This window comes from Salvelinus fontinalis, chromosome 9 (assembly GCF_029448725.1).
Source record: "Salvelinus fontinalis isolate EN_2023a chromosome 9, ASM2944872v1, whole genome shotgun sequence".
Classification (NCBI taxonomy): Eukaryota; Metazoa; Chordata; class Actinopteri; order Salmoniformes; family Salmonidae; genus Salvelinus; species Salvelinus fontinalis.
Window position 1 is genome coordinate 7186135 of NC_074673.1, and position 24763 is coordinate 7210897.

The 24763-nt window shown below is 42.1% G+C and overlaps 2 protein-coding genes across 2 annotated transcripts in view; one reads left to right on the plus strand and one right to left on the minus strand.

Moving 5' to 3' along the window:
* LOC129861975 (solute carrier organic anion transporter family member 1C1-like) overlaps positions 1–4453 on the plus strand; it is a 41649-nt gene extending 37196 nt beyond the window's left edge. The window contains exon 15 of the mRNA XM_055933226.1: positions 2678–4453. Coding sequence (XP_055789201.1) covers positions 2678–2912 — 235 coding nt within the window. The 3' untranslated portion in view covers positions 2913–4453. The remainder of the gene's footprint in view (positions 1–2677) is intronic.
* A 5249-nt stretch (positions 4454–9702) lies between these two features.
* LOC129861976 (B-cell receptor-associated protein 29-like) lies at positions 9703–24348 on the minus strand. The gene is made up of 8 exons (XM_055933227.1): positions 24249–24348; positions 23354–23462; positions 20786–20886; positions 16271–16418; positions 15336–15471; positions 14911–15007; positions 12028–12128; positions 9703–11035 (listed from the first exon to the last, which is right to left on the minus strand). The coding sequence occupies exons 1-8, from the start codon at positions 24346–24348 to the stop codon at positions 10997–10999; spliced, it is 831 nt and encodes a 276-aa protein (XP_055789202.1). The 3' UTR covers positions 9703–10996.
* Between the last annotated feature and the right edge of the window lie 415 nt (positions 24349–24763).

The following is a 24763-nucleotide window of genomic DNA, read 5'->3' on the forward strand; positions in this document are numbered from 1 at the left end:
GACTTTCTCTTCCTCCCTCAGGTTCCTAAGAGAGTGACGGCAAAAGACTTGAAAATGACAAGTGGTAGTAATGCGTTATTAACCTATGCATAATCATTTATGGCAATAACCCGAAGTTTGATAACATGACGATTCCCACTCTCCCTTAGTCTGACTAAGAGATGCCTTTGGGATACCGCTCTGCTGGGTTCCACAGAAATGCTTATACCCAGACTTCCTCCTCAGTTAAAAGTCTATGCATATCATTAAAATCATAAATCAACTCAGTAGGTTTGGCACTATACTGTCTTTTACGCGTGGCTACAGAAGTCTCTAGCTTGTCTCTCCGAATGTCATTCTTGCAAGTTATAAAGCCAGCATTTCATAAATTTGACGTTTGGAAAAAAAATGTATATACCACTGGGCACACACGTCAATTCAATGTCTATTCCACGTTGGTTCAACGTAATTTAATTGAAAGGACGTTGAAACATCGTTGATTCAACCAGTGTGTGCCCAGTGGGATGTTGATATGCTTCAGTTTGATACCATATGACTAGTTTTACATGTTTCTCCAGCGATCAAAAGATAAAACCCTCCCACTTGCTGGCCAACAGATTAGCTCTTGCGGTTTTCATTCAATAGGGTTTTCAGTCCATTTATCTTAAGCCATCCCTTTAAATACGCTGTACCTTATAGTTATTGTCCATAGACTCAATAAAATATATGGAGAGAACGTGTTCAGTAAGAAAACCATCTAGATATATGCATTTTCTTCTCCATTTCAGAACCAATTAAAAATTAATACTCTGGTTTTGTAGATATTTTAGGGTTAGGAAAGGACTTATGAATCATAAACAGGTTTGGAGAGCCTTTTACACATTCAATAAATAAAACTGTGGTTTGACTCGTTCAGAATATTGCCACATTCAATTCTTCAGCCCATGGTAATGTTGGAAGATTAGTGTACATAGAATTAGAATAGAGAGATTAGTGTACAATGGTTGGCTAAACCCTGTTCTATTGCCTGCACTAACCACAGCGCCAAGTATTACGCCATGCGTCGGTTCAAACCGCTACGGCTTGGTCTGCTCCCCACTCCAGAACAATTTAATTAGCCTACATGTCTTTCTTTTATATATATATATATATGATCAACTTTTAGTAATGATCGTCAGCAACAACCACACAGCCGTGACTGCATTTACAGAGGAACCAAATGAAGGTAAATGAAACAATGTAATTACATGTAATGATAATGTAGGCTATACCAACTGAAGGGAACAAACAGTAAAATGGCTGGTGAATATGTGTGGTTATTTGACCTACTGACGGTTGATCGTGATAGGGACTAATATTTTACATGACAGGAAACAGGAAGCAGAGAAAGTCAGGGTAGCCTATAATTAACACGTTCAAGACTGCCCATCGCTGCAAGTTAAAAGGCCATATAATTTCGGTAGGTTCGCTTTTTTTTCATGGTTTCCTCGCACGTAAAGGTGATGGAATTAGGAGGGAATTAAGTCCATGTCAGAATATGGCGTCTCTGTAGACACACATTCATGTATTCCATCTCCACCCCAAGTGAATAGCTGGTGAATAGCATGCTATTTTCATGCCTAAATTTAAGGTCAGAATACGGATGCTTAACTCAGGTGGGAATTCCCCCCCTAGTGAACCTCTACAGTACAGCTCCTAGCTCCATAGCTATCTCTATTTGGATAGGGGTAGCCTACATTGGTTTTAGTAGACACTTATTTTCTTGTTTTACTGTGCCATGTTTTTAGTGTTCATGCTCTCTGCTGTATTTTAGGGCAACAGTTAACATTAATGTACACTCATGTGAAGTGTCACTTTAGAATAGTCTACTTCAAGTGTTGCCTTCGTGTAAAGTGTAACCTATTTTAGTTCATTCTAATGATTTTTATTTGTTAACCAGGCAAGTCAGTTAAGAACAAATTCTTATTTTCAATGACAGCCAAGGAACAGTGGGTTAACTGCCTTGTTCAGGGGCAGAACGCCCGAGTTTTACCTTATCAGCTCGGGGATTCAATCTTGCAATCTTTCGGTTACTAGTCTAACGCTAGCTGCCGCCCCGATTCACTCTCTCCTCTGGTCTGTTCTAGGATAGTATACCTGGGTCTGACTCTGGTCCGAAGGACTGGGAAGGGGATACCGACTGTAGTCAGTTGTACAACTGGGTCTGACTCTGGTCCGAAGGACTGGGAAGGGGATACCGACTGTAGTCAGTTGTACAACTGAATGAATTCAACCGACATGTTTTTCCCACGTTAAACTCCCCCCTCTGATTTCGAGAGATGCGGGGGGCTGCCTAAACTACGTCATCAGCGCCCGGGGAGAAGTTATTTTTGGTTAACTGCCTTGCTCAAGGGCAGAACAGCAGATCTTTCCACCTTGACTGCTCAGGGATTCGAACCAGGGACTTTTCGATTACCAACACGCTTAACCGCTAGGCTACCTGCCCTCTGCTATCTCTTGCTTCCTGTGTATACTGGCTTTCCCTATCCCTAACTCTGACCCTATCCCTAACTCTGACCCTAACTCTGACCCTAACCCTAACTCTGATCCTAACCCTAACCCTAACTCTGATCCTAACCCTAATCCTAACTCTGATCCTAACCCTAATCCTAACTCTGACCTTATCCCTAACCCCAATCTCTCCTCTGTTCTGTTCTAGGGTAGTATACCTGGGTCTGACTATGGGCCTGAGGACTGTCTCTTTCTTCCTGTGTATACTGGGCTTCACTCTACTCAGGAGACACGTCAAGCAGGAAGAGAAAATGGCACTGACCAATGGGAATGTAGAGATGGAGGCCGAGTCTCTCAGGAAAGAGGAGAGCAACAGCTCTTTACACTGTGACCAGTTTGTAAGAGCGCTGGACTGTAACCCTGACAGGGAGACACGCCTTTGATGGACCTCAATAGCTCAACATAGATCGACTCCAAGACTGAATGAAACTGGTGTCGTTGTATCGTCCCTTTGCCTACATAAAGCTAGTTGTGATGTCCTCCAAGTGGGTTAACCCTGTCGGAGTAGACTGTGTTTAGCAAGTTCGCCAACAGTCTGAGAGGCCCATGTTTGCACTGTCGCCGTTCACTACAACGGTAATCATTTTGACAGTACCAGTGTTAATTATTTTTGGGGTGAATATTCAGCAAATATTTTTGTGAAAGGAGTCAGTACCCTGCGCTGGTACTCCATACCATTGTGTATCTGCTCCACTGACCCACTACATGCCCCTAAAATCTCCTTTTAAAGTATTTTCCCACCCTGAATACAAGTGATTTAGCGAGGAGAGAAGAGCATAAAGTCTATTTGTACTGTACTCCTGTAGATGATGTGAAATAAATGGTTTATTTTTGTTTATACAATATCTAGTGAAAGTATACACACCCCTTGCAGTATTCACATTTTGCTACATTACATTTTTTATCTAAAAATGGATTACATTAGATATTTTTCCTTCAGATCTACTCAACTCCATATTTTCAAAAAGTGAAAGTTATTTCAAAGATTACACTGAGTTAAAGTTCAAATAAGGAAATTGAAATTAATTAATTAGACCCTAATTTATGGATTTCACATGACTGGGAATACAGAAATTAATCTATTGGTTACAGATACCTTTTAAAAAAAAGTATGGGCATGGATCAGAAACGCAGTCAGTATCTGGTGTGACAACCATTTGCCTCGTGCAGCTCAACACATCATCTTCGCATTGAGTTGATCATTCCCACTCCTCTTCAATGGCTGTGCGAAGTTGCTGGATATTGGCGGGAATCAGAGCATCCCAAACATGCTCAATGGGTGACATGTCTGTTGAGTATGCAGGCCATAGAAGAACTGAGCCATTTTCAGCTTCCAGGAATTGTGTACAGATCCTTGCAACATGGGACAATGCATTATCATGCTGAAACATGAGGTGATGGCGGCAGACAAATGGCAATGGGCCTCAGGATGTTGTCACTAAAATTGTGTTGTTTGTCCGTAGTTTATGCCTGCCCATACCATAACCCCACCGCCACCAATGGGCACTTTGTTCACAATGTTGACATCAGAAAACCGCTCACTCACACGATGCCATGCACGTGGTCTGCGGTTGTGAGGCCGGTTGCACATACTGCCAAATTCTCTAAAACAACTTTGGTGGCTTATGGTAGAAAAATTAACATTCACCTCACCTCATTCACCTCAAAATTAACATTCACCAGAATTGACATTCTGTTGGACATTCCTTCAGAAAGCATATCAATTGCGCGCTCCCTCAACTTGAGACATCTGTGGCATCTTGTTGTGTGACAAAACTGCACATTTTAGAGTGGCCTTGTATTGTCCCCAGCATCTGTGTATCATGCTGTTTAATCAGCGTATTGATATACCACACCTGTCAGGTGGATGGACTATCTTGGCAAAGGAGAAATGCTCACTACAAGGGCTGTAAACAATTTTTTGCTCAACATTTGAGAGAAATACGCGTTTGTGCATATGAAACATTTCTGGGATCTTTTATTTCAGCTCACGAATCGCGGGACAAACACTTTACATGTTGCGTTTATATTTTTGTTCAGTGTTAATATTTACTGTGCTTGAGCCATTTTTACAACAACAATGGATATATGTTGCCCTAAGAGTTTTGCAAGGTTGGTAGAATCTTATAAAAAATTCTTCACAATCTATACATCCTCGTTTTTATATTTCTTAGTAATTTGGAAAATGTTTTGTAACATTTCTTTCACTTGTAAATTTGAAGTAGGTTGTGTAGATCAATAGCGGGAAAACATCTGATTTAATCCATTTTATTTTTTATTTTAAGGAAGCAAAAGAAGACTGCCTGTGGTGTGTATACTCATGACTGTATGGAACAAAAATACATTTCTTGAACGTTAACGTATGTGTTTTACAGTGCTTTGCAAAAGTATTCATCCCCCTTGGCGTTTTTCCTATTTTGTTACATTACAACCTGTAATTTACATGTATTTTTATTTGGATTTCATGTAATGGACATACACAAAATAGTCCAAATTGGTGAAGTGAAATTCAACACAAAAATAAAATAAAATAAAAATGGAAAAGTGGTGCGTGCATATGATGTATTCACCCCCTTGCCTATGAAGCCCCCAAATAAGATCTGGTGCAACCAATTACCTTCAGAAGTCACACAATTAGTTAGATTGCACACAGGTGAACTTTATTTAAGTGTCACATGATCTGTCATATGATCTCAGTATATATACACCTGTTCTGAAAGGCCCCAGAGTCTGAAACACCACTAAGCAAGTGGCACCACCAAGCAAGCGGCACCATAAAGACCAAGGAGCTCTCCAAACAGGTCAGGGACAAAGTTGTGGAGAAGTACAGATCAGGGTTGGGTTATAAAAAAAATATCAGAAACTTTGAACATCCCACGGAGCACCATTAAATCCATTATTAAAAAATATAAAGAATATGGCACCACAACAAACCTGCCAAGAGAGGGCCGCCCACGAAAACTCACGGACCAGGCAAAGAGGGCATTAATCAGAGAGGCAACAAAGAGACCAAAGATAACCCTGAAGGAGCTGCAAAGCTCCACAGCGGAGATTGGAGTATCTGTCCATAGGACCACTTTAAGCCGTACACTCCACAGAGCTTTGCTTTATGGGAGAGTGTCCAGAAAAAAAGCCACTGCTTAAAGAAAAAAATAAGAAAACATGATTGGTGTTCGCCAAAAGGCATGTGGGAAACTCCCAAAACACATGGAAGAAGGTACTTTGGTCAGACGAGACTAAAATTAAGCTTTTTGGCCATCAAGGAAAATACTATGTCTAGTGCAAACCCAACACCTCTCATCACCCTGAGGACACCATCCCCACAGTGAAGCATGGTGGTGGCAGCATCATGCTGTGGGGATGTTTTTCATCGGCAGGGACTAGGTACCTGGTCAGAATTGAAGGAATGATAGATGGCGCTAAATACAGGGAAATTCTTGAGGGAAACCTGTTTCAGTCTTCCAGAGATTTGAGACTGGGACGGAGGTTCACCTTCCAATGACCATAAGCATACTGCTAAAGCAATACTCATGTGGTTTAAGGGGAAACATTTAAATGTCTTGGAATGGCCTAGTCAAAGACCAGACCTCAATCCAATTGAGAATCTGTTGTATGACTTAAAGATTGCTGTACACCAGCGGAACCCATCCAACTTGAAGGAGCTGGAGCAGTTTTACCTTGAAGAATGGGCAAAAATCCTAGTGGCTAGATGTGCCAAGCTTATAGAGACATACACCAAGAGACGTGCAGCTGTAATTTCTGCAAAAGGTAGCTCTACAAAGTATTGACTTTAGGAGGGTGAATAGTTACGCACGCTCAAGTTTTCAGTTTTTTTGTCTTATTTCTTGTTTGTTTCACAATAAAAAATATTTTGCATCTGTAAAGTGGTAGGCATGTTGTGTAAATAGTATGATACAAACCCCATAAAATCCATTTTAATTCCAATTCCATTTGTAAGGCAACAAAATAGGAAAAATGCCAAGGGGGGTGAATACTTTCGCAAGCCACTGTACTTAAATGGAACCAGTTTTGTTTTGTGGAAAGGAATGTCGTTTTTTGTTTGTTAATGGTTAATGTAGAAATTGTTGTTTTTTCATGTTTGTATTTGAAATGGGTTGTAGGTTGGTCATGTTTTTCATTTCTTGGCTTTGGTTTAAAATCTGAACAACATGACCATGTCAGTATTATCTAGTATTTTTTATTTATTGAATGTAAAAATTTGAGAAAACAGTTCCAGTTCAGCTTCCATACATTAATTCCGTACATTAGTTCCGTACATTAGTTCCGTACATTAGTTCCGTACATTAATTCCATACATTAGTTCCGTACATGAATTCCATACATTAGTTCCGTACATTAGTTCCGTACATTAGTTCAATACATTAGTTCCGTACATTAGTTCAATACATTAGTTCCGTACATTAATTCCATACATTAGTTCCGTACATTAGTTCCATACATTAGTTCTGTACATTAGTTCCGTACATTAGTTCCGTACATTGGTTCCATACATTGGTTCCGTACATTAGTTCCGTACATTAATTCCGTACATTAGTTCCGTACATTAGTTCCGTACATTAGTTCCGTACATTAGTTCCGTACATTGGTTCCGTACATTGGTTCCGTACATTGGTTCCGTACATTAGTTCCGTACATTGGTTCCATACATTGGTTCCGTACATTAGTTCCGTACATTAGTTCCGTACATTGGTTCCGTACATTGGTTCCGTACATTGGTTCCGTACATTAGTTCCGTACATTAGTTCCGTACATTAGTTCCGTACATTAGTTCCGTACATTAGTTCCGTACATTAGTTCCGTACATTAGTTCCATACAATAGTTCCATACATTAGTTCCATAAATTAGTTCCTTTCACTAGTTCCGTACATAGACTGATCACTTCAGGTGGACAATGACCAGATAAAATGCAATGACCTCACGCACAAAAGTTACATTTTAAGTCCATACCTTAACTTGATTCTAGCCTGCCCCAGATCTGTTTGCGACAACGATCATAAGAGTTGGCAAGAAAGCACACCAATACCTCACTGTATTATTAACCTACCTGATTGCAGACCTGGGATAACTGTAGTTCTTAACATGCTTCGTGGAAAGTAACTCTTTTTAGGGGGGGGTAAATTGTTACTTTGAAGGTGACAATTTGAATACAAATTCCCCCAAAATTACTACTTCAACAAATATATTTGAATTCAGATCTCTGGAAGTGACAACTTTTCAAAAAAGTATTGGATTGGCAGCCTTCGACTAAAGGGAGGGTTGTATCTGGAACAGAAACGATTGGATTGGCAGCCTTCGACTAAAGGGAGGGTTGTATCTGGAACAGAAACGATTGGATTGGCTGCCTTCGACTAAAGGGAGGGTTGTATCTGGAACAGAAACGATTGGATTGGCTACCTTCGACTAAAGGGAGGGTTGTATCTGGAACAGAAACGATTGGATTGGCTGCCTTCGACTAAAGGGAGGGTTGTATCTGGAACAGAAACGATTGGATTGGCTGCCTTCGACTAAAGGGAGGGTTGTATCTGGAACAGAAACGATTGGATTGGCTGCCTTCGAATAAAGGGAGGGTGGTATCTGGAACAGAAACGATTGGATTGGCTGCCTTCAACCAAAGGGAGGGTTGTATCTGGAACAGAAACGATTGGATTGGCTGCCTTCGACTAAAGGGAGGGTTGTATCTGGAACAGAAACGATTGGATTGGCTGCCTTCGACTAAAGGGAGGGTTGTATCTGGAACAGAAACGATTGGATTGGCTGCCTTCGACTAAAGGGAGGGTTGTATCAGGAACTGCATGTTGCAGATAGAAATAGAACGAATAGAGCAAATACAATCTCCTATTTCATTCCAATCTATTTGACAGTCATATTTGATCTACACAAAACATTTCTATCTGAACATTCTGTAAATGTCCATTCTCCTGAGCATACCCCAGGTGTACATAACGAAGTCAAACCAGCCAACGATATTTTGTACAGATAAATATGAATAGGTTATTACAATTACTTACTGCATGGCTCTTTCAACATACCACTGAAAAGGTTGAATGTTGCAATTCATATTATGACACCTGAAAATACTGCAGAGAAATTAAAAGCCATTTGTAAACATTGCAAACAGATGGAGTTGGATGCTTAGCAAAAAACACCTTTGAACAACCTCTTTCTCCATGTCAAGGTTCTTGTTTTCAAAACACACACTATACCATCTTTAAAGGGATAGTTTACTTAGAATACAAATGAACATGATTTTCCAGCTATTTGTCTGTCATTGATTCAAGAAGGCTGTTTTGGGGATATTTAGTCCCCTTACACCTAACAGCCATAGTTGAACAGTTGTTGTGAGCTTTCTCAGTCATATTAAACTGTAATTGAGCCTGTGTAACAACACGGTCATTATTTTTAGAGCAACATTTCATTAGCATAATGCATAATACTTTGGTAATCACATTTAAATTGCATAGCAATGAGCTGAGTGGTTTTGTAACTACAGTAGACGAAAGCAATCGTGACTGTTCCTTATTCCTCTTGTGTAATAACTACCATTATTTCTAAAGTCCTATCCTATGTATCAACAATGTTGCTATTGTAGTAATAATTACAAAGTAACTACATGTTTATAAGAACTTGATGTCAAGACATTACCTTATGTCACTCATTATGAAAATGTATTTTAAGTTATTTTGAAAATGAAAAAGTGTTTCCACTCTAATGTTGAGATGAGTCCATGTCCCTTATAATAGATCTAGCTGAATATCTGTTTGGTTTACATTACTTCCATTATTTAGATCAATACATGTTAATGTTTTAGCATCTTTAAATGTATTTTTTCTCCAATTCATCTGCTAATGATCTAATTCTACTAACTGTTGTAGTTTTTGGTTCTTCATAAAATATCTGTCAGCCATCAAATAAATGTTTTTTTTTGTTTTCAAATAACTTTCATATATTCAAATACTTTAAAGTATTAATCGTTTTCTGAGACCTGTGTTTGTATATCAAAATAAACAATTGCCTTTAGTTTGTCTTATAAACAATTGCCTATATTTGACTACCTTGAAAAAGTTGGTATTTCAAATAAACAAAAAAGTTACTAGTGTGCTTAATCATTTTAACAATGAAAATACATTTATTTTTCAAAACAAACAGTATCCCCTGTCCTGTCTTCCCACATCTTACCTATAATACTTGTCCTGTCTTCCCACATCTCATCTACAATACCTGTCCTGTCTTCCCACATCTCATCTACAATACCTGTCCTGTCTTCCCACATCTCATCTACATTACCTGTCCTGTCTTCCCACATCTCATCTACGATACCTGTCCTGTCTTCCCACATCTCATCTACATTACCTGTCCTGTCTTCCCACATCTCATCTACATTCCCTGTCCTGTCGTCCCACATCTCATCTACATTACCTGTCCTGTCTTCCTACATTACCTGTCCTGTCTTCCCACATCTCATCTACAATACCTGTCCTGTCTTCCCACATCTCATCTACATTCCCTGTCCTGTCTTCCCACATCTCATCTACATTACCTGTCCTGTCTTCCCACATCTCATCTACATTACCTGTCCTGTCTTCCCACATCTCATCTACATTCCCTGTCCTGTCGTCCCACATCTCATCTACATTACCTGTCCTGTCTTCCTACATTACTTGTCCTGTCTTCCCACATCTCATCTACATTACCTGTCCTGTCTTCCCACATCTCATCTACATTCCCTGTCCTGTCGTCCCACATCTTACCTACATTACCTGTCCTGTCTTCCTACATTACCTCTTCAGTTTGTGCTTTCCTTCTACTGTACATAATGCCTCAAACGTTGGATTTCTTCAAATGTTTCTCTTTTAATCATTGAACACAAGAGGATCATGCCACTTCATGGTACTCAGCAAAAACATATTCACAGTTGATCTGGGGGTATACCCTCCCCGTAACCAGTTCTGGTTGTAAACAGTGACATTATTTCAACCAGTTTTGCCCACTTGGTACAGATGTAAAACGGGATTTTGCTGAACACTCTGCATATTAGCATAATGCACTTTGAGTACATACGATACAAGTATTATACTTTAAAGTACTAATATACTATACTATGATTTAAAACGGCAAAGCAATTAACCAAGGACATTACATGAGCTCCAGAGAAGGAATTTAAGACCATATGTTTACAGACACAAAATCCTCTGTTCCTTCTTCAAACATGACACAATTGTAGCTCCCTGTCTTAGTTAAAATACAAATGCATGTCTATACATTGAATAACAAGTGTCGAATAACTGTACCCTTTTTTCCCCCCATGCACAGTACAGTATAGATAGGACAGAGATGAATGAAGAGTTGCTGAGCTGAATAGCTGGTATCCATGTGAAATCACTGTGGCTGGCTACCTTCTGTCTTTGACACTAGTCATCTGGATCAACGATTTGGATCCAGTCCCTCCTATTGATCCTTCTTGTCTCCAGCTCCAACCTGAAGATTCTGCATTTCAAAATAGACAGTCAAGTGGTGAAATCAGTCCTATCAATGTTGGTGAAAAGTTATTTGTGATTCATTTATTGGGGGGAGGGGGGGGGGGGGGGGGGGGGATCAATCACAAATATGCTTACCATGATGCATTGACGTGTGTGTGTGTGTGTGTGTGTGTGTGTGTGTGCGTGCGTGCGTGCGTGCGTGCGTGCGTGCGTGCGTGCGTGCGTGCGTGCGTGCGTGCGTGCGTGTGGTGTGCGTGTGTGTGTGTGCGTGTGTGTGTGTGTTTAACTATACTTGTGTGAACCAGAAGTCCCCAGAAGAATGGTAAACAAACAAACATTTTACCCAACTGGGGATATTTTATTGGTCCCCACAAGGAGGTCTAGGGTTACGGTTAGAAATAGTGTTAGGGTTAGAATTAGAATTAGGTTTAAGGTTAGAATTAGGTTTAAGGTTAGAAATAGTGTTAGGGTTAGAATTAGGTTTAAGGTTAGAATTAGGTTTAATGGTTAGTGTTAGGGTTAGAATAAGGTTTAAGGTTAGAATTAGGTTTAATGGTTAGGGTTAAGGTTAGAATTAGGTTTAAGGTTAGAATTAGGTTTAAGGTTAGAGTTAGGTTTAAGGTTAGGTTTAAGGTTAGAAATAGTGTTAGGGTTAGAATTAGGTTTAAGGTTAGAATTAGGTTTAAGGTTAGGTTTAAGGTTAGAATTAGGGTTAAGGTTAGAATTAGGTTTAAGGTTAGAATTAGGTTTAAGGTTAGGGTTAAGGTTAGAATTAGGTTTAAGGTTAGAATTAGGTTTAAGGTTTAGGATAGGAGCTAGGGTTAGGGTTAAGGTTTTGGGGTTAAGGTTAGGGTTAGGTTAAGGATAAGGGTACGGGTTACGGTTAGGGGTAAGGGAAAATAGGGTTTTTAATGGGACTCAATTGTGTGTCCCCACAAGGTTAGTTCTATAAGGCTGTGTGTGTGTGTGTGTGCGTGTGCGCGTGCGTGTGTGTATTACCTGTAGTTCGTTGTGCTCTGTCAACAGTCTGTCATACTCCTTTGTCAGACCGTTAGCCTGCCTCTTCATGGCCTCCACCTCAGCGTTAGACTTACGCACAGCTGCACAGACAACACGCACTTCACTCACGTATACTGACATGTAGATGTTATACATAACAACGGTCTTTGACATTGGATACAACAGCCTACGAATGCAGAAGTGAAGCTATTATTCTGATGTGCTAGACTAGGGTTGTGGAGGTCACAAAAGTTCGTCAGCCGGTGATTGTCAAGCAAATAACTGTCTGTCTCACGGTAATTGACTGTTAATTAACATAAACATTTAGCATCTCCTGGCTTCCACACATCAGTGGCCTACAAGCCACTGATGCAGACCTTTGGAACATCTAAAAAGTCTAATAAATTCATGTAATATAGCCACCACCTTCATAATAAATATATGATTTATTTTAGACAGGTCTGAAGATACATGATACGAAGAAAATGTATTTTAGAAGAACAGAATAGCATACTCTTAGTCGTCCTTATGTTACGTCCTGATCTGGCTATACCATACGGCTGTGGGCTTGTCACGTTGTCACGTTCGTATGAATCGGACCAAGGCGCAGCATGGTATGCATACATTCTTTAATATAATAAGAATGAACACTGAACAAACTTACCAAGATAACAAAACGACACGTGAAGCTGTACAAATGAGTGCTGTCAGGCAACTACACATAGACAAGAACCCACAAACACAAAAGGGAAAATGGCTACCTAAATATGATCCCCAATCAGAGACAACGATAAACAGCTGCCTCTGATTGGGAAACCATATCAGGCCACCATAGACATACAAAATACCTAGACCTACAAAAACCCCTAGACATACAAAAACCCTAGACAATACAAAAACTAGCATACCCATCCTCATCACACCCTGACCTAACCAAAATATAAAGAAAACAGAGATATCTAAGGTCAGAGCATGACAACAGTAGTTCATTTAGCAGACAAGACTTGCTCAGAATTCCGTGGTATTATTTTATAGTATGAAGAATACAATTGAACAAAGCTGAATAAAATAGAAAGGATATTTTCTCCAAACGATTTTAGGGAGGGCGCATATGCTGCTATTCTGTGTTGAGCGTTTAACAAATAAATTGGTACTCCTATATGCTTAATTTAGAGTTATTAATGTAACTGTAGTCGTTCTATAAACGTTGGGATATATGTTTTTATTTTTAATACATTGTAAGGCTGCATAATGCGATTCTGTTGATGATTTGAAGAAAGTTGCTTGAAAGGCATGAGCTCTGCTTTGTTTTTTGCCGAGGCTGTACACACTTCATCAGTCTCTCATTCACAATTTGACAAGCCTCGAATTTCCTGGCGTTTGTTCCCTTCTCCCTGAGTGCTGTGTGCTCCGAAGCACCTCTCACTCACATGGCTCTCCATCAATTGATCGGGTCTTTCTCACAGGCTACAAGTGAAGACAGACACTTCGGGAACACAACTGCCGTGTCCAATTCCGAGGTGCATATTGAAGATATTGGAAGAACTGTCCACATTTACTTTTTGTCAGCCAACAAGATGAGTAGGCCTAACGAACAGCAAAACCACTAGCCTATGTCAATCTACTATCCTCCATAGGCCAAAAGTTGATTCTGTGTGAGAAAAAAATATTCAAAACATAGTCTGGGACAGTTGTGGGATGCGATAGATCTCAAATTAATACAACCACTAGCATAAAACAAATATTTTTGCACAATGAGACTGACGCAACAGATCAGAACGTTTAGCTTAAAATGTGATAAACTATTAGGCTATTTCTTCACATTATAAGTGCAGCAATGCACTCACGGCAGTAGCTATAAGCGCAAATGTTCCAATAGCAAGAAAACACCACCGCGAATGTGATTATGCGTGTGCCCTTATAAAGGTATATTTTTATTGTAAAAATTATCTTCCCCAAACTTGAAACTCACGCGCTGCTTATGTATGCCAGTTAGGCTCTACACCCTTTGTAACACGGATTAATGTGCTTAATTTTAAGTTATTTGGCCACTTTTGTTGTGATACAAACCTTATCAAAACATATAGGCTTATAGGCTAGGCTACATGAGATGTACGACTATGATTAGAAAAAGTTGCACAAAAAAGGCATTGTTTCTTTCGTCAGCGGCATCATTCATAAGTGACAATATATAATTCACAAGTGATAGGCTAATCTTGGCACCCATCAGACTATTCCTGATTTAATATTGTCTTTACATATAATAAATGTGTGAAATTTGTTTTTATTTTAGAATGGACTATTATCATGCACCTGTCTTGAAATGGAGGTGGGGGAAAATACATGTAATCTCTGAACTTAAATAAGAAACGGAGAACTCTTTTCACGTGGTTCATTTTCATGCCAGCCAGGTAGGTTATACTCCCATTGAAAAGATAAGCAATGTGCTTGGCATTAGGAAAGTTGAGATTGCTTTCCTTAAATAAAAAAAACAAGAAAATGGCGCCATCTGGTTTGCTTAATATAAAGAATTTATATTACTTTGACTTTGGATACTTAAGTATATTTGAGCAATTCAATTTACTTTTAAAAGTTCAGTATATTTAAAACCAAATACTTTTACTCAAGTAGTATTTTACTGGGTGACTTTTACTTTAGTCATTTTCTATGAAGGTATCTTTCCTTTTACTCAAGTCTGACAGTTGGGTACTTTTTCCACCGCTGCCCGTAAGTAAGCACTTCACTGTTAGTTTATGAAGCATGTGACAAATAAAACTTGATTTGAAGACAGGTTTGGAGGTCAATTCCATTTAAATTCAGGTAATAAAAAAGCAAAGTAAACATTAAACAGTTTAATTCTTGATTCACTTCCTGATTACCCACCATCCTCTGCAGTCTTCAGTTCCTCCATCAACTTCTCTGCCTCCTTCCTCAGTAGCCGTTTGCCTGCAGTTGTGTTTTTCTCCTCATCCAGCAGAGCCTGAGCAGACAGCACTTTCTTACATTAGTTATTGTATTGTGAGGTAAATGTTCTCATGAAAGAATGAATGGTTTATTTGTCGGTTAGGAAAACAATTTCGTACATCACATGGTGACATAATGGTGCAATAAAGTGCATACAGACAAGAAACACAACAATGACATCATCTGACAAAAATACCCATCACAACTCCTTGGCTCGCTTAAGTTTGTTAAACATTTGTAACTATGTTTTAAGTCTTCCACGAGAGATGACTATCGACTCTCTACTGTACATATAAAGTCAGATAATGCCCCTTCCAGGCCCTCTTCCTGACTCTGGTGTTCACCTGTTTCAGAAGCAGGTTGTCCTCCTGGTACTTCTTGGCTGCCTGATTGGCGCTCTCCGCCTGGGTTTGCAGGCTGGTCCCTGTTACCGTAGCGATGGCCACCTGGTTTATCAGAGTCACCACACGCCGCATCACACTACAGGGACAAGAAGTGATAAATGAGTGACACACTAACCCGAACTAACCCTAGCCTAACCCTAGCCTAACCCTAGCCTAACCCTATCCTCACCCTAGCCTAACCCTACCCTAACCCTAGCCTAACCCTAGCCTAACCCTAGCCTCACCCTAGCCTCACCCTAGCCTCACCCTACCCTAACCCTAGCCTAACCCTAGCCTAACCCTAGGCTAACCCTAACTAACCCTAGCCTAACCCTAACTAACCCTAGCCTAACACTAACTAACCCTAGCCTAGCCTAACCCTAGCCTAACCCTACCCTAACCCTAGCCTAACCCTACTCTAACCCTAGCCTAACCCTAGCTTAACCCTAGCCTCACCCTAGCCTCACCCTACCCTAACCCTAGCCTCACCCTACCCTAACCCTAGCCTAACCCTACCCTAACTATACCCTAACCCTAGCCTAACCCTAGCCTAACCCTAGCCCAACCCTAGCCTCACCCTAGCCTCACCCTACCCTAACCCTAGCCTAACCCTAGCCTAACCCTAGTCTAACCCTACCCTAACCCTAGCCTAACCCTAGACTAACCCTAACCTAACCCTAGCCTAACCCTAGCCTAACCCTAACCACAACCCTAACTTAATGGTCACATCCCAGTTTAACCCTAACTAGCTTCAACCACAACCCTAACTTAATGGTCACATCCCAGTTGAACCCTAACTAGCTTTAACCACAACCCTAACCCCAGGAAGTTGTTACATGTCATCTATGATAAACCAACCTGACTTTTGCTGAGTGATAATATAAAGTAGGACTCACAGCCAGAGGAAGAGGGAGAAGCCAGAGATGTAGAGGTTCCTCTGGGCTCTGAACAGCTTCATGTGGAGGTGGTCAAACAAGTTGGGGTTCAGCTTGGCTTCTCCCATGGGCTCTGCATTGGAGTACTTCCTCACCTCTCTCAGAGCATCTTAGGAGGGAGACACAGGGAACAGGTGTATTAGTGTCTATATCTACACTTTCTATAGCTACACTGCGCCACCCGCCTCCCGGGTGGCGCAGTGGTCTAGGGCACTGCATCGCAGTGCTAGCTGCGCCACCAGAGTCCCTGGGTTCGCGCCCAGGCTCTGTCGCAGCCGGCCGCAACCGGGAGGTCCGTGGGGCGACGCACAATTGGCATAGCGTCGTCCGGGTTAGGGAGGGTTTGGCCGGTAGGGATATCCTTGTCTCAGTATGTAAAAATGTAATAAAATGTATGCACTCTACTGTAAGTCGCTCTGGATAAGAGCGTCTGCTAAATGACTAAAATGTAAATGTAAAATAAAAAGGTTATTTAAAGGGTTCTCACATGGAGACAGGGTATGGAGCATAAAGGACTGATTACTAGTATAACCACAGGCTAGAGTTAATCAGCTTGCTGTTTTCCCACGGGCTCTGCACTGGAGTACTGCCTCACCTCTCTCAGAGGATCTTAGGGTGGAAACAGGGAACAGGTGTAACAGTAACGTGTAGCAACTATACTATATCTCCCTATAATGCAAAATGAAAATCCCTTGGAGCTGGTTTCCTGGTCTTTTATCAAATCAAATCAAATGTATTTATATAGCCCTTCTTACATCAGTGTCACGTTCCTGACCTATTTCTGTTAGTTTGTTATATGTGTTAGTTGGTCAGGACGTGAAGTTGGGTGGGCATTCTATGTTTTCTGTTTCTATGTTGGTTTATGGGTTGCCTGGTATGGCTCTTAATTAGAGGCAGGTGTTTGGCGTTCCTCTAATTAAGAGTCATATTTAGGTAGGTGTTTTCACAGTGTTCTTTGTGGGTGATTGTCTCCTGTGTTTGTGTATGTCGTTAAGCCACAAGGGACTGGTTTCGGTTTGTTTTGTTCAGTGTTTTTTATGTGTAGGCTTTTTTCCCTGCTCCTGCGTTCTCGTGTGTTATGTGAGTCCGTCGTTCAGATCTGTCTACACCGTTTATTTGTTTTGTTAGTTTATCAGTCAAGTTCGTGTTTTCGTGTTTTTTTCTTTAATAAATCATGTCTACAAACTCAGCTGCATTTTGGTTCGATCCCTGAGGAAAGCCGTTACAGAATCACCCACCAATCCAGAACCAAGCGGCGTGAAGTCAAGCAGGATTATACACAGGAATCATGGACTTGGGAGGAAATATTGGACGGGAGAGGTCCATGGGCACAGCCGGGAGAATATCGCCATCCCAAAGCTGAGCTGGAGGCAGCGAAAGCAGAGAGGCGGTGGTATGAGGAGGCAGCAAGGAGACGTGGCTGGAAGCCCGAGAGGAGACCCCAAAAATTTCTTGGGGGGGGGATAAGAGGTAGTGGGCCAAGGGCAGGTAGGAAACCTGCGCCCACTTCCCAGGCTTACCGTGGAGAGCGGGAGTACGGGCAGGCGCCGTGTTACGCAGTAGAGCGCACGGTGTCTCCTGTACGAGTGCATAGCCCAGTGCGGGTTATTCCACCTCCCCGCACTGGTAGGGCTAGATTGGGCATTGAGCCAGGTGTCATGAGGCCGGCTCAACGCGTCTGGTCTCCAGTGCGTCTCCTCGGGCCGGCTTACATGGCACCAGCCTTACGCATGGTGTCCCCGGTTCGCCTACATAGCCCGGTGCGGGTTATTCCACCTCCCCGCACTGGTCGGGCGACGGGGAGCATTCAACCAGGTAAGGTTGGGCAGGCTCGGTGCTCAAGGGAGCCAGTACGCCTTCACGGTCCGGTATTTCCGGCACTACCTCCCCGCCCCAGCCCAGTACCACCAGTGCCTACACCACGCACCAGGCTTCCAGTGCGTTTTCAGAGCCCTGTGCCTCCTCCACGCACTCTCCCTATGGTGCGTGTCTCCAGCCCAGTGCCTCTAGTTCCGGCATCGCGCACTAAGCCACATGTGCGTCTCCTAAGTCCTGTGCACACTGTTTCTCCCCGCACTCGTCCTGAGGTGCGTGCCCTCAGTCCGGTACCACGCACCAGGAATATAGTGCGCTTCGAGAGGTCAGTGTGTCCTGTCCCTGCTCCCCGCACTAGGCTTGAAGTGCGTGTCCTCAGTCAGGTGCCTCCAGTTACGGCACCACGCACCAAGCCTACAGTGCGTCTCAGCCGGCCAGAGTCTGCCATCTGCCCAACGGCGCATGAACTGCCTGTCTGCCATGAGCCTGCAAAGCTGCCCGTCTGCCATGAACCTACAGAGCCTTCCGCCAGACAGGAGCAGCCAGAGCATTCCGCCAGACAGGTGCAGTCTGAGCCATCCGTCTCCGCAGCGCCATCTGAGCCATCCGTCTCCCCAGCGCCGTCTGAGCCATCCGTCTCCCCAGCGCCGTCTGAGCCATCCGTCTACCCAGAGCCGTCTGAGCCATCCGTCTGTCCTGAGCCATTAGAGCCGCCCGTCTGTCCCGAGCCGTCAGAGCCGATAGTCAGTCAGGAGCCGCTAGAGCCAGTTATCAGTCAGGATCTGCCAGAGCCGCCAACCAGACAGGATCTGCCAGAGCCGCCAACCAGACAGGATCTGCCAGAGCCGCCAACCAGACAGGATCTGCCAGAGCCGCCAACCAGACAGGATCTGCCAGAGCCGCCAACCAGACAGGATCTGCCAGAGCCGCCAACCAGACAGGATCTGCCAGAGCCGCCAACCAGACAGGATCTGCCAGAGCCGTCAGTGAGCCATGAGCGTCCAGAGCCTTCAGCCAGCCATGAGCGTCCAGAGCCGTCAGCGAGCCATGAGCGTCCAGAGCTGTCAGCGAGCCATGAGCGTCGAGAGCCGTCTGCCAGCCATGAGCGTCGAGAGCCGTCAGCCAGCCATGAGCGTCCAGAGCCGTTAGCCAGTCATGAGCTGTCCCTTAGCCCGGAGCGGCTATTTACCCAGAACTTCCCCTCAGTCCAGAGCTGTCTCTCTGTCCGGAGCTGCCTTTCAGTCCGGAGTTGCCCCTCTATCCTGATTTACCTCTCTATCCTAAGCTACCTCTCTATCCTGATCTATCCCTCTGTCTTGAGCTATCCCTCTGTCTTGATCTATCCCTCTGTCCCGGTGCTGCCCCGGTTGTTGATGTTACCAAAAGGATTTTGTGGGGGTAAGATGAGGGTGGACATTCATAGGGGGAGATGGAAGCTGGGATTGACTATGGTGGGGTGGGGACCTCGCCCGGAGCCTGAGCCACCACCGTGGTCAGATGCCCACCCAGACCCTCCCCTAGACTTTGTGCTGGTGCGCCCGGAGTTCGCACCTTATGGGGGGGGTTATGTCACGTTCCTGACCTATTTCTGTTAGTTTGTTATATGTGTTAGTTGGTCAGGACGTGAGGTTGGGTGGGCATTCTATGTTTTCTGTTTCTATGTTGGTTTATGGGTTGCCTGGTATGGCTCTTAATTAGAGGCAGGTGTTTGGCGTTCCTCTAATTAAGAGTCATATTTAGGTAGGTGTTTTCACAGTGTTCGTTGTGGGTGATTGTCTCCTGTGTTTGTGTATGTCGTTACGCACACGGGACTGGTTTCGGTTTGTTTTGTTCAGTGTTTTTTATGTGTAGGCTTTTTTCCCTGTTCGTGCGTTCTCGTGTGTTATGTGAGTCCGTCGTTCAGATCTGTCTACACCGTTTATTTGTTTTGTTAGTTTATTAGTCAAGTTCGTGTTTTCGTGTTTTTTTCTTTAATAAATCATGTCTACAAACTCAGCTGCATTTTGGTTCGATCCCTGCTCCTCCTCTTCTGATGAAGAGGAGGAGGAAAGCCGTTACAATCAGCTGATATCTCAAAGTGCTGTACAGAAACCCAGTTTAAAACCCCAAACAGCAAGCAATGCAGGTGTAGAAGCACGATGGCTAGGAAAAACTCCCTACAAAGGCCAAAACCTAGGAAGAAACCTAGAGAAGAACCAAGCTCTGAGGGGTGGCCAGTCCTCTTCTGGCTGTGCCCGGGTGGAGATTATAACAGAACATGGCCATGATGTTCAAAATGTTCATAAATGACCGGCATGGTCAAATAATAAGAATCACAGTAGTTTATGTCCAACAATAAAAACTAACACTTTTGGGGCCAAATAAAATCACCAGCTGGTCCCCAGTTGGGCATCGCTGGACTACAGGACTGATTGTAACACTGTGTAAAGCCAGGTACAATGCTTTATAACTTGTTGATATAAGCATGTATATGCCTTTGTATGTCTTGTAATGTGTATAATATGTCACTAGACTATGAGATGAAACTATAGAACAAGGAGAATAACCCACAAATCCTATAAAAGGTGTCATTATGGAAAACTTTCTGACTATCTATCTACAATAGACTCAGTGTTGCCATACCAAAGACCCAACCAATACACTGCAAGTATGATGACTTACCACAGAAGAGAATGATGAGGATGAGTATCATGGTAAAGAATCCCCTGTTCCAATACGGAGCAAACCAGTTCCATACACTCAGGTTGAACAGTGATCGCCATCTGCAAAAAGTAAGAGTTAGAAACTTAGAGAATGACTAGTTACAGACAACAAGGGATTAAACCAAAGTTACCTGGTTCCTTGTAATATGTCTGTGTAAATAGGTTACAGAGGGATCAAAGATCATACTCCCCATGAAATGCTAACCTGGTGAGAGGTTAGCATGTCTTGGGGGGATGATCTTTGATGCTCTGTAACTTTCTCACTCATCAACATTCCCAATTCATTCAGGATTATCCGTAGTCATGGTAACATGAATATAGAAGTGTTTAGAAACATATTCTATTCACAATAAAAGTGACGCCAAAATCACACATTCTATTGGGCGCAAAATAATCTGAAACACAACCAAAACAAACTGCAAATGCATCCAACAAGTTTGTAAAGACACAAGCTTGATGTGGTCATTGCGTGCTAGGAAATATGGGACCAAATACTAAACTTTTGACTACATTATTTATAATAATTTTTAGGGGTATCAATAATTTTGACCCCTAACTTTTTGAGACAAAAAATTGTTACTTGTTTAAGAAAATATCTTTCTCTGATCAATTCTATTAGTAAAAAATTATATAATTACCCAATTTGTTTGCTACATTATAGCTCAGTATTTGAATTGTATATACAGTTGAAGTCGGAAGTTTACATACACCTTAGCCAAAACTCAGTTTTTCACAATTCTTGACATTTAATCCTAGTAACAATGTGTTGTCTTAGGTCAGTTAGTATCACCACTTTATTTTAAGAATGTGAAATGTCAGAATAATAGTAGAGAGAAAGATTTATTTCAGCTTTTATTTCTAACATCACATTCCCTGTGGGTCAGAAGTTCACATACACTCAATTAGTATTTGGTAGCATTGCCTTTAAATTGTTTAACTTGGGTCAAACGTTTCGGGTAACCTTCCACAAGCTTCCCACAATTAGTTGGGTGTGTTTTGGTCCATTCCTCCTGACAGAGCTGGTGTAACTGAGTCAGGTTTGTAGGCCTCCTTGTTCGCATACGCTTTTTCAGTTCTGCCCACAAGTGTTCTAAAGAATTGAGGTCAGGGCTTGGTGATGGCCACTCCAAAACCTTGACTTTGTTAAGCCATTTTGCCACAACTTGGAAGTACGCTTGGAGTCATTGTCCATTTGGAAGACCCCTTTGCGACCAAGCTTTAACTTCCTGACTGATGTCTTGAGATTTTGCTTCAATATATCCACATAATTTTCCTCTCTCATGAAGCCATCTATTTTGTGAAGTGCAGCTGTCACTCCTGCAGCAAAGCACCCCCAGAACATGATGCTGCCACCCCTGCGCTTCCCGGTTGGGATGGTGTTCTTCGGCTTGCAAGCCTCCCCCTTTTTCCTACAAACATAATGATGGTCATTATGGCCAAACAGTTCTATTTTTGTTTCATCAGACCAGAGGACTTTTCTCCAAAAAGTACGATCTTTGTCCCGATGTGCAGTTGCAAACCGTAGTCTGGCTTTTTTATGGCTGTTTTGGAGCAGTGGCTGCTTCCTTGCTGAGCGGCCATTCAGGTTATATCGATATAGGACTCGTTTTACTGTGGATATAGATACTTTTGTACCTGTTTCCTCCAGCATCTTCACAAGGTCCTTTGCTGCTGTTCTGGGAATGATTTGCACTTTTTGCACCAAGGTACGTTCATCTCTAGGAGATTGAATGCGTCTCCTTCCTGAGCGGTATGACGGCTGTGTGGTCCCATGGTGTTTATACTTGCGTGCTATTGTTTGTACAGATGAACGGGGTACCTTCAGGCATTTGGAAATTGTTCCCAAGAATGAACCAGACTTGGAGGTCTACACATTTTCTTCTGAGTTCTTGGCTGATTTCTTTTGATTTTCCCATAATGTCAAGCAAAGAGGCACTGAGTTTGAAGGTAGGCCTTGAAATACATCCACAGGTACACCTTCAATTGACTCAAATGATGTCAATTAGCCTATCAGAAGCTTCTAAAGCCATGCCATCGTTTTCCTGAATTTTCCAAGCTGTTTAAAGGCACAGTCAACTTAGTGTATGTAAACTTCTGACCCACTGGAATTGTGATACAGTGAATTATAAGTGAAATAATCTGTCTGTAAACAATTGTTGGAAAAATGACTTGTGTCATGCACAAAATAGATGTCCTAACCGACTTGCCAAAAATATAGTTTGTTAACTAGACATTTGCGGAGTGGTTGAAAAACGAGTTTTAATGACTCCAACCTAAGTGTATGTAAACTTCCGTCTTCAACTGTATTAGTATAAAGTAATATAAATATCCCATGTTTTTTCAGCATACAATATAGCTCAGTATTTCTATTATTTATTAGACACAGACATTTTGTCTTGCTTATCTTTATCAAGGGTGCCAATAGTTTGGGATTGGACTGTAAATGTTACAGTTTTGGCCAAATGTCACAAGAGAAGGCTTCACGCTTCAACCTGGTTAAATGCTAGGATATGATTCCCCACAGTACCTTTTGGCAGATATAAAAGGCAGACAAAGGATCAGAATGACAGCTATCTCCACATAAAGGAAGATAGCCACCACAGTCCACTGGAGAGTCATCTTATGCTGGGAGTCCACTGTGGAGAAACAACCCCACTGTAAATACATACATAAAATGCACAATACAATATCCAGCAGGCAAAACTGAGCTACATTATTTTGTTCTTATGTACAGAACATCACAAGGCTCCTGAATCTGTGTTTGTGTCATATGGTTCTGACAGAAAAAGACTGCGAGGGACGATAGACCAACAATACACTGACTATTCACTTCTTATCAATCTATACTAGGTAACAGTGGCGTGATGATTACAACTTATTACAGAGGGATACCATATAGGTCATACACGTGTTACCTGAATATAGTATACTTTTGTTTTTGTTTCGTGTTATTTCCTATCACTGAGTCCATGTTGAACATATGAATGGAATTGGAACCAAATACAAAACAATACGAACCTTTACAAATTCCTTTAAAAATCGAATCAATTGAGTGAATTTCCCTGATCTGACCAGTAGAGAAAATCTTTACCGGTTATTTAGCTACGTAACAGTGTGGGCACTGTGGAGATATCATGACAATGAATACCGAAATGTTGCTTTTGGTAAAACATTAGAGACACCAGAAATAGTCTATAACTATTCCTACTGCTCTACAGCGCGAAGTGGCATACTGTTAACACGCATTTACAAATACAGTGCATCCAAATGCTATTTATATCTCAAGTTATTTTCTAACTTCGCCACAGTTGACCACCTAAAGATCATTTGTCAAATCAACAGTACGTTATCTTGCTTTCTATACTGTACATGGGAACCACGTTGACACACCCAAACAAGCAGAAATAGAGTTGGAATCTTACCCGACAAATATGGTAGATTAGAACTAGACCAGGACGGAACATACCCCCACGCCCTCCTCTGAACCCCCCACCCCCCCCGCCCTGCACAACAGCTGTTCATGCCCAGCCTCTTAAACCCTGACGTCACCTGAGAGAAACTTGAACAAGATGCCCATAAATAAAGCCATCACCATGCCGTATTAAGCTGACAGTAAACCCCTGTCGTTGTGTTGAAGGTAACTAATTAATAAGGTTCAATTTGAATGTGTTTCATAGTATTAACGCCATTTAGACTGTGGACTTAGGATCTAGGCCTCTCTAATATTCCATATTAGAGAGATATTAAACAATATTAACACTGCAAATAAAGCTGCTGATGTTTTGGCTCAACCTAAACCTTGAGATACATAACATCTCAACTAAAGGTCGACCGATTAATCGCAATGGCCGATGAATTCGTTTTCATAACAATCAGTAATCGTTATTTTTGGACACCGATCATGGCCGATTACATTGCACTCCACGAGGAGACTGCG

Bases quoted from the DNA above. Each gene is read 5' to 3' on its own strand.
- LOC129861976 (XM_055933227.1), bottom strand. From the start codon at position 24,348: ATGAACAGCTGTTGTGCAGGGCGGGGGGGGTGGGGGGTTCAGAGGAGG. The intron at 23,463-24,248 runs GTAAGATTCCAA...GTTTCTCCACAG, and splicing joins TAATCTACCATATTTGTCGG to TGGACTCCCAGCATAAGATG. The intron at 16,419-20,785 runs GTAAGTCATCAT...CTCCCTCCTAAG, and splicing joins CCTCATCATTCTCTTCTGTG to ATGCTCTGAGAGAGGTGAGG.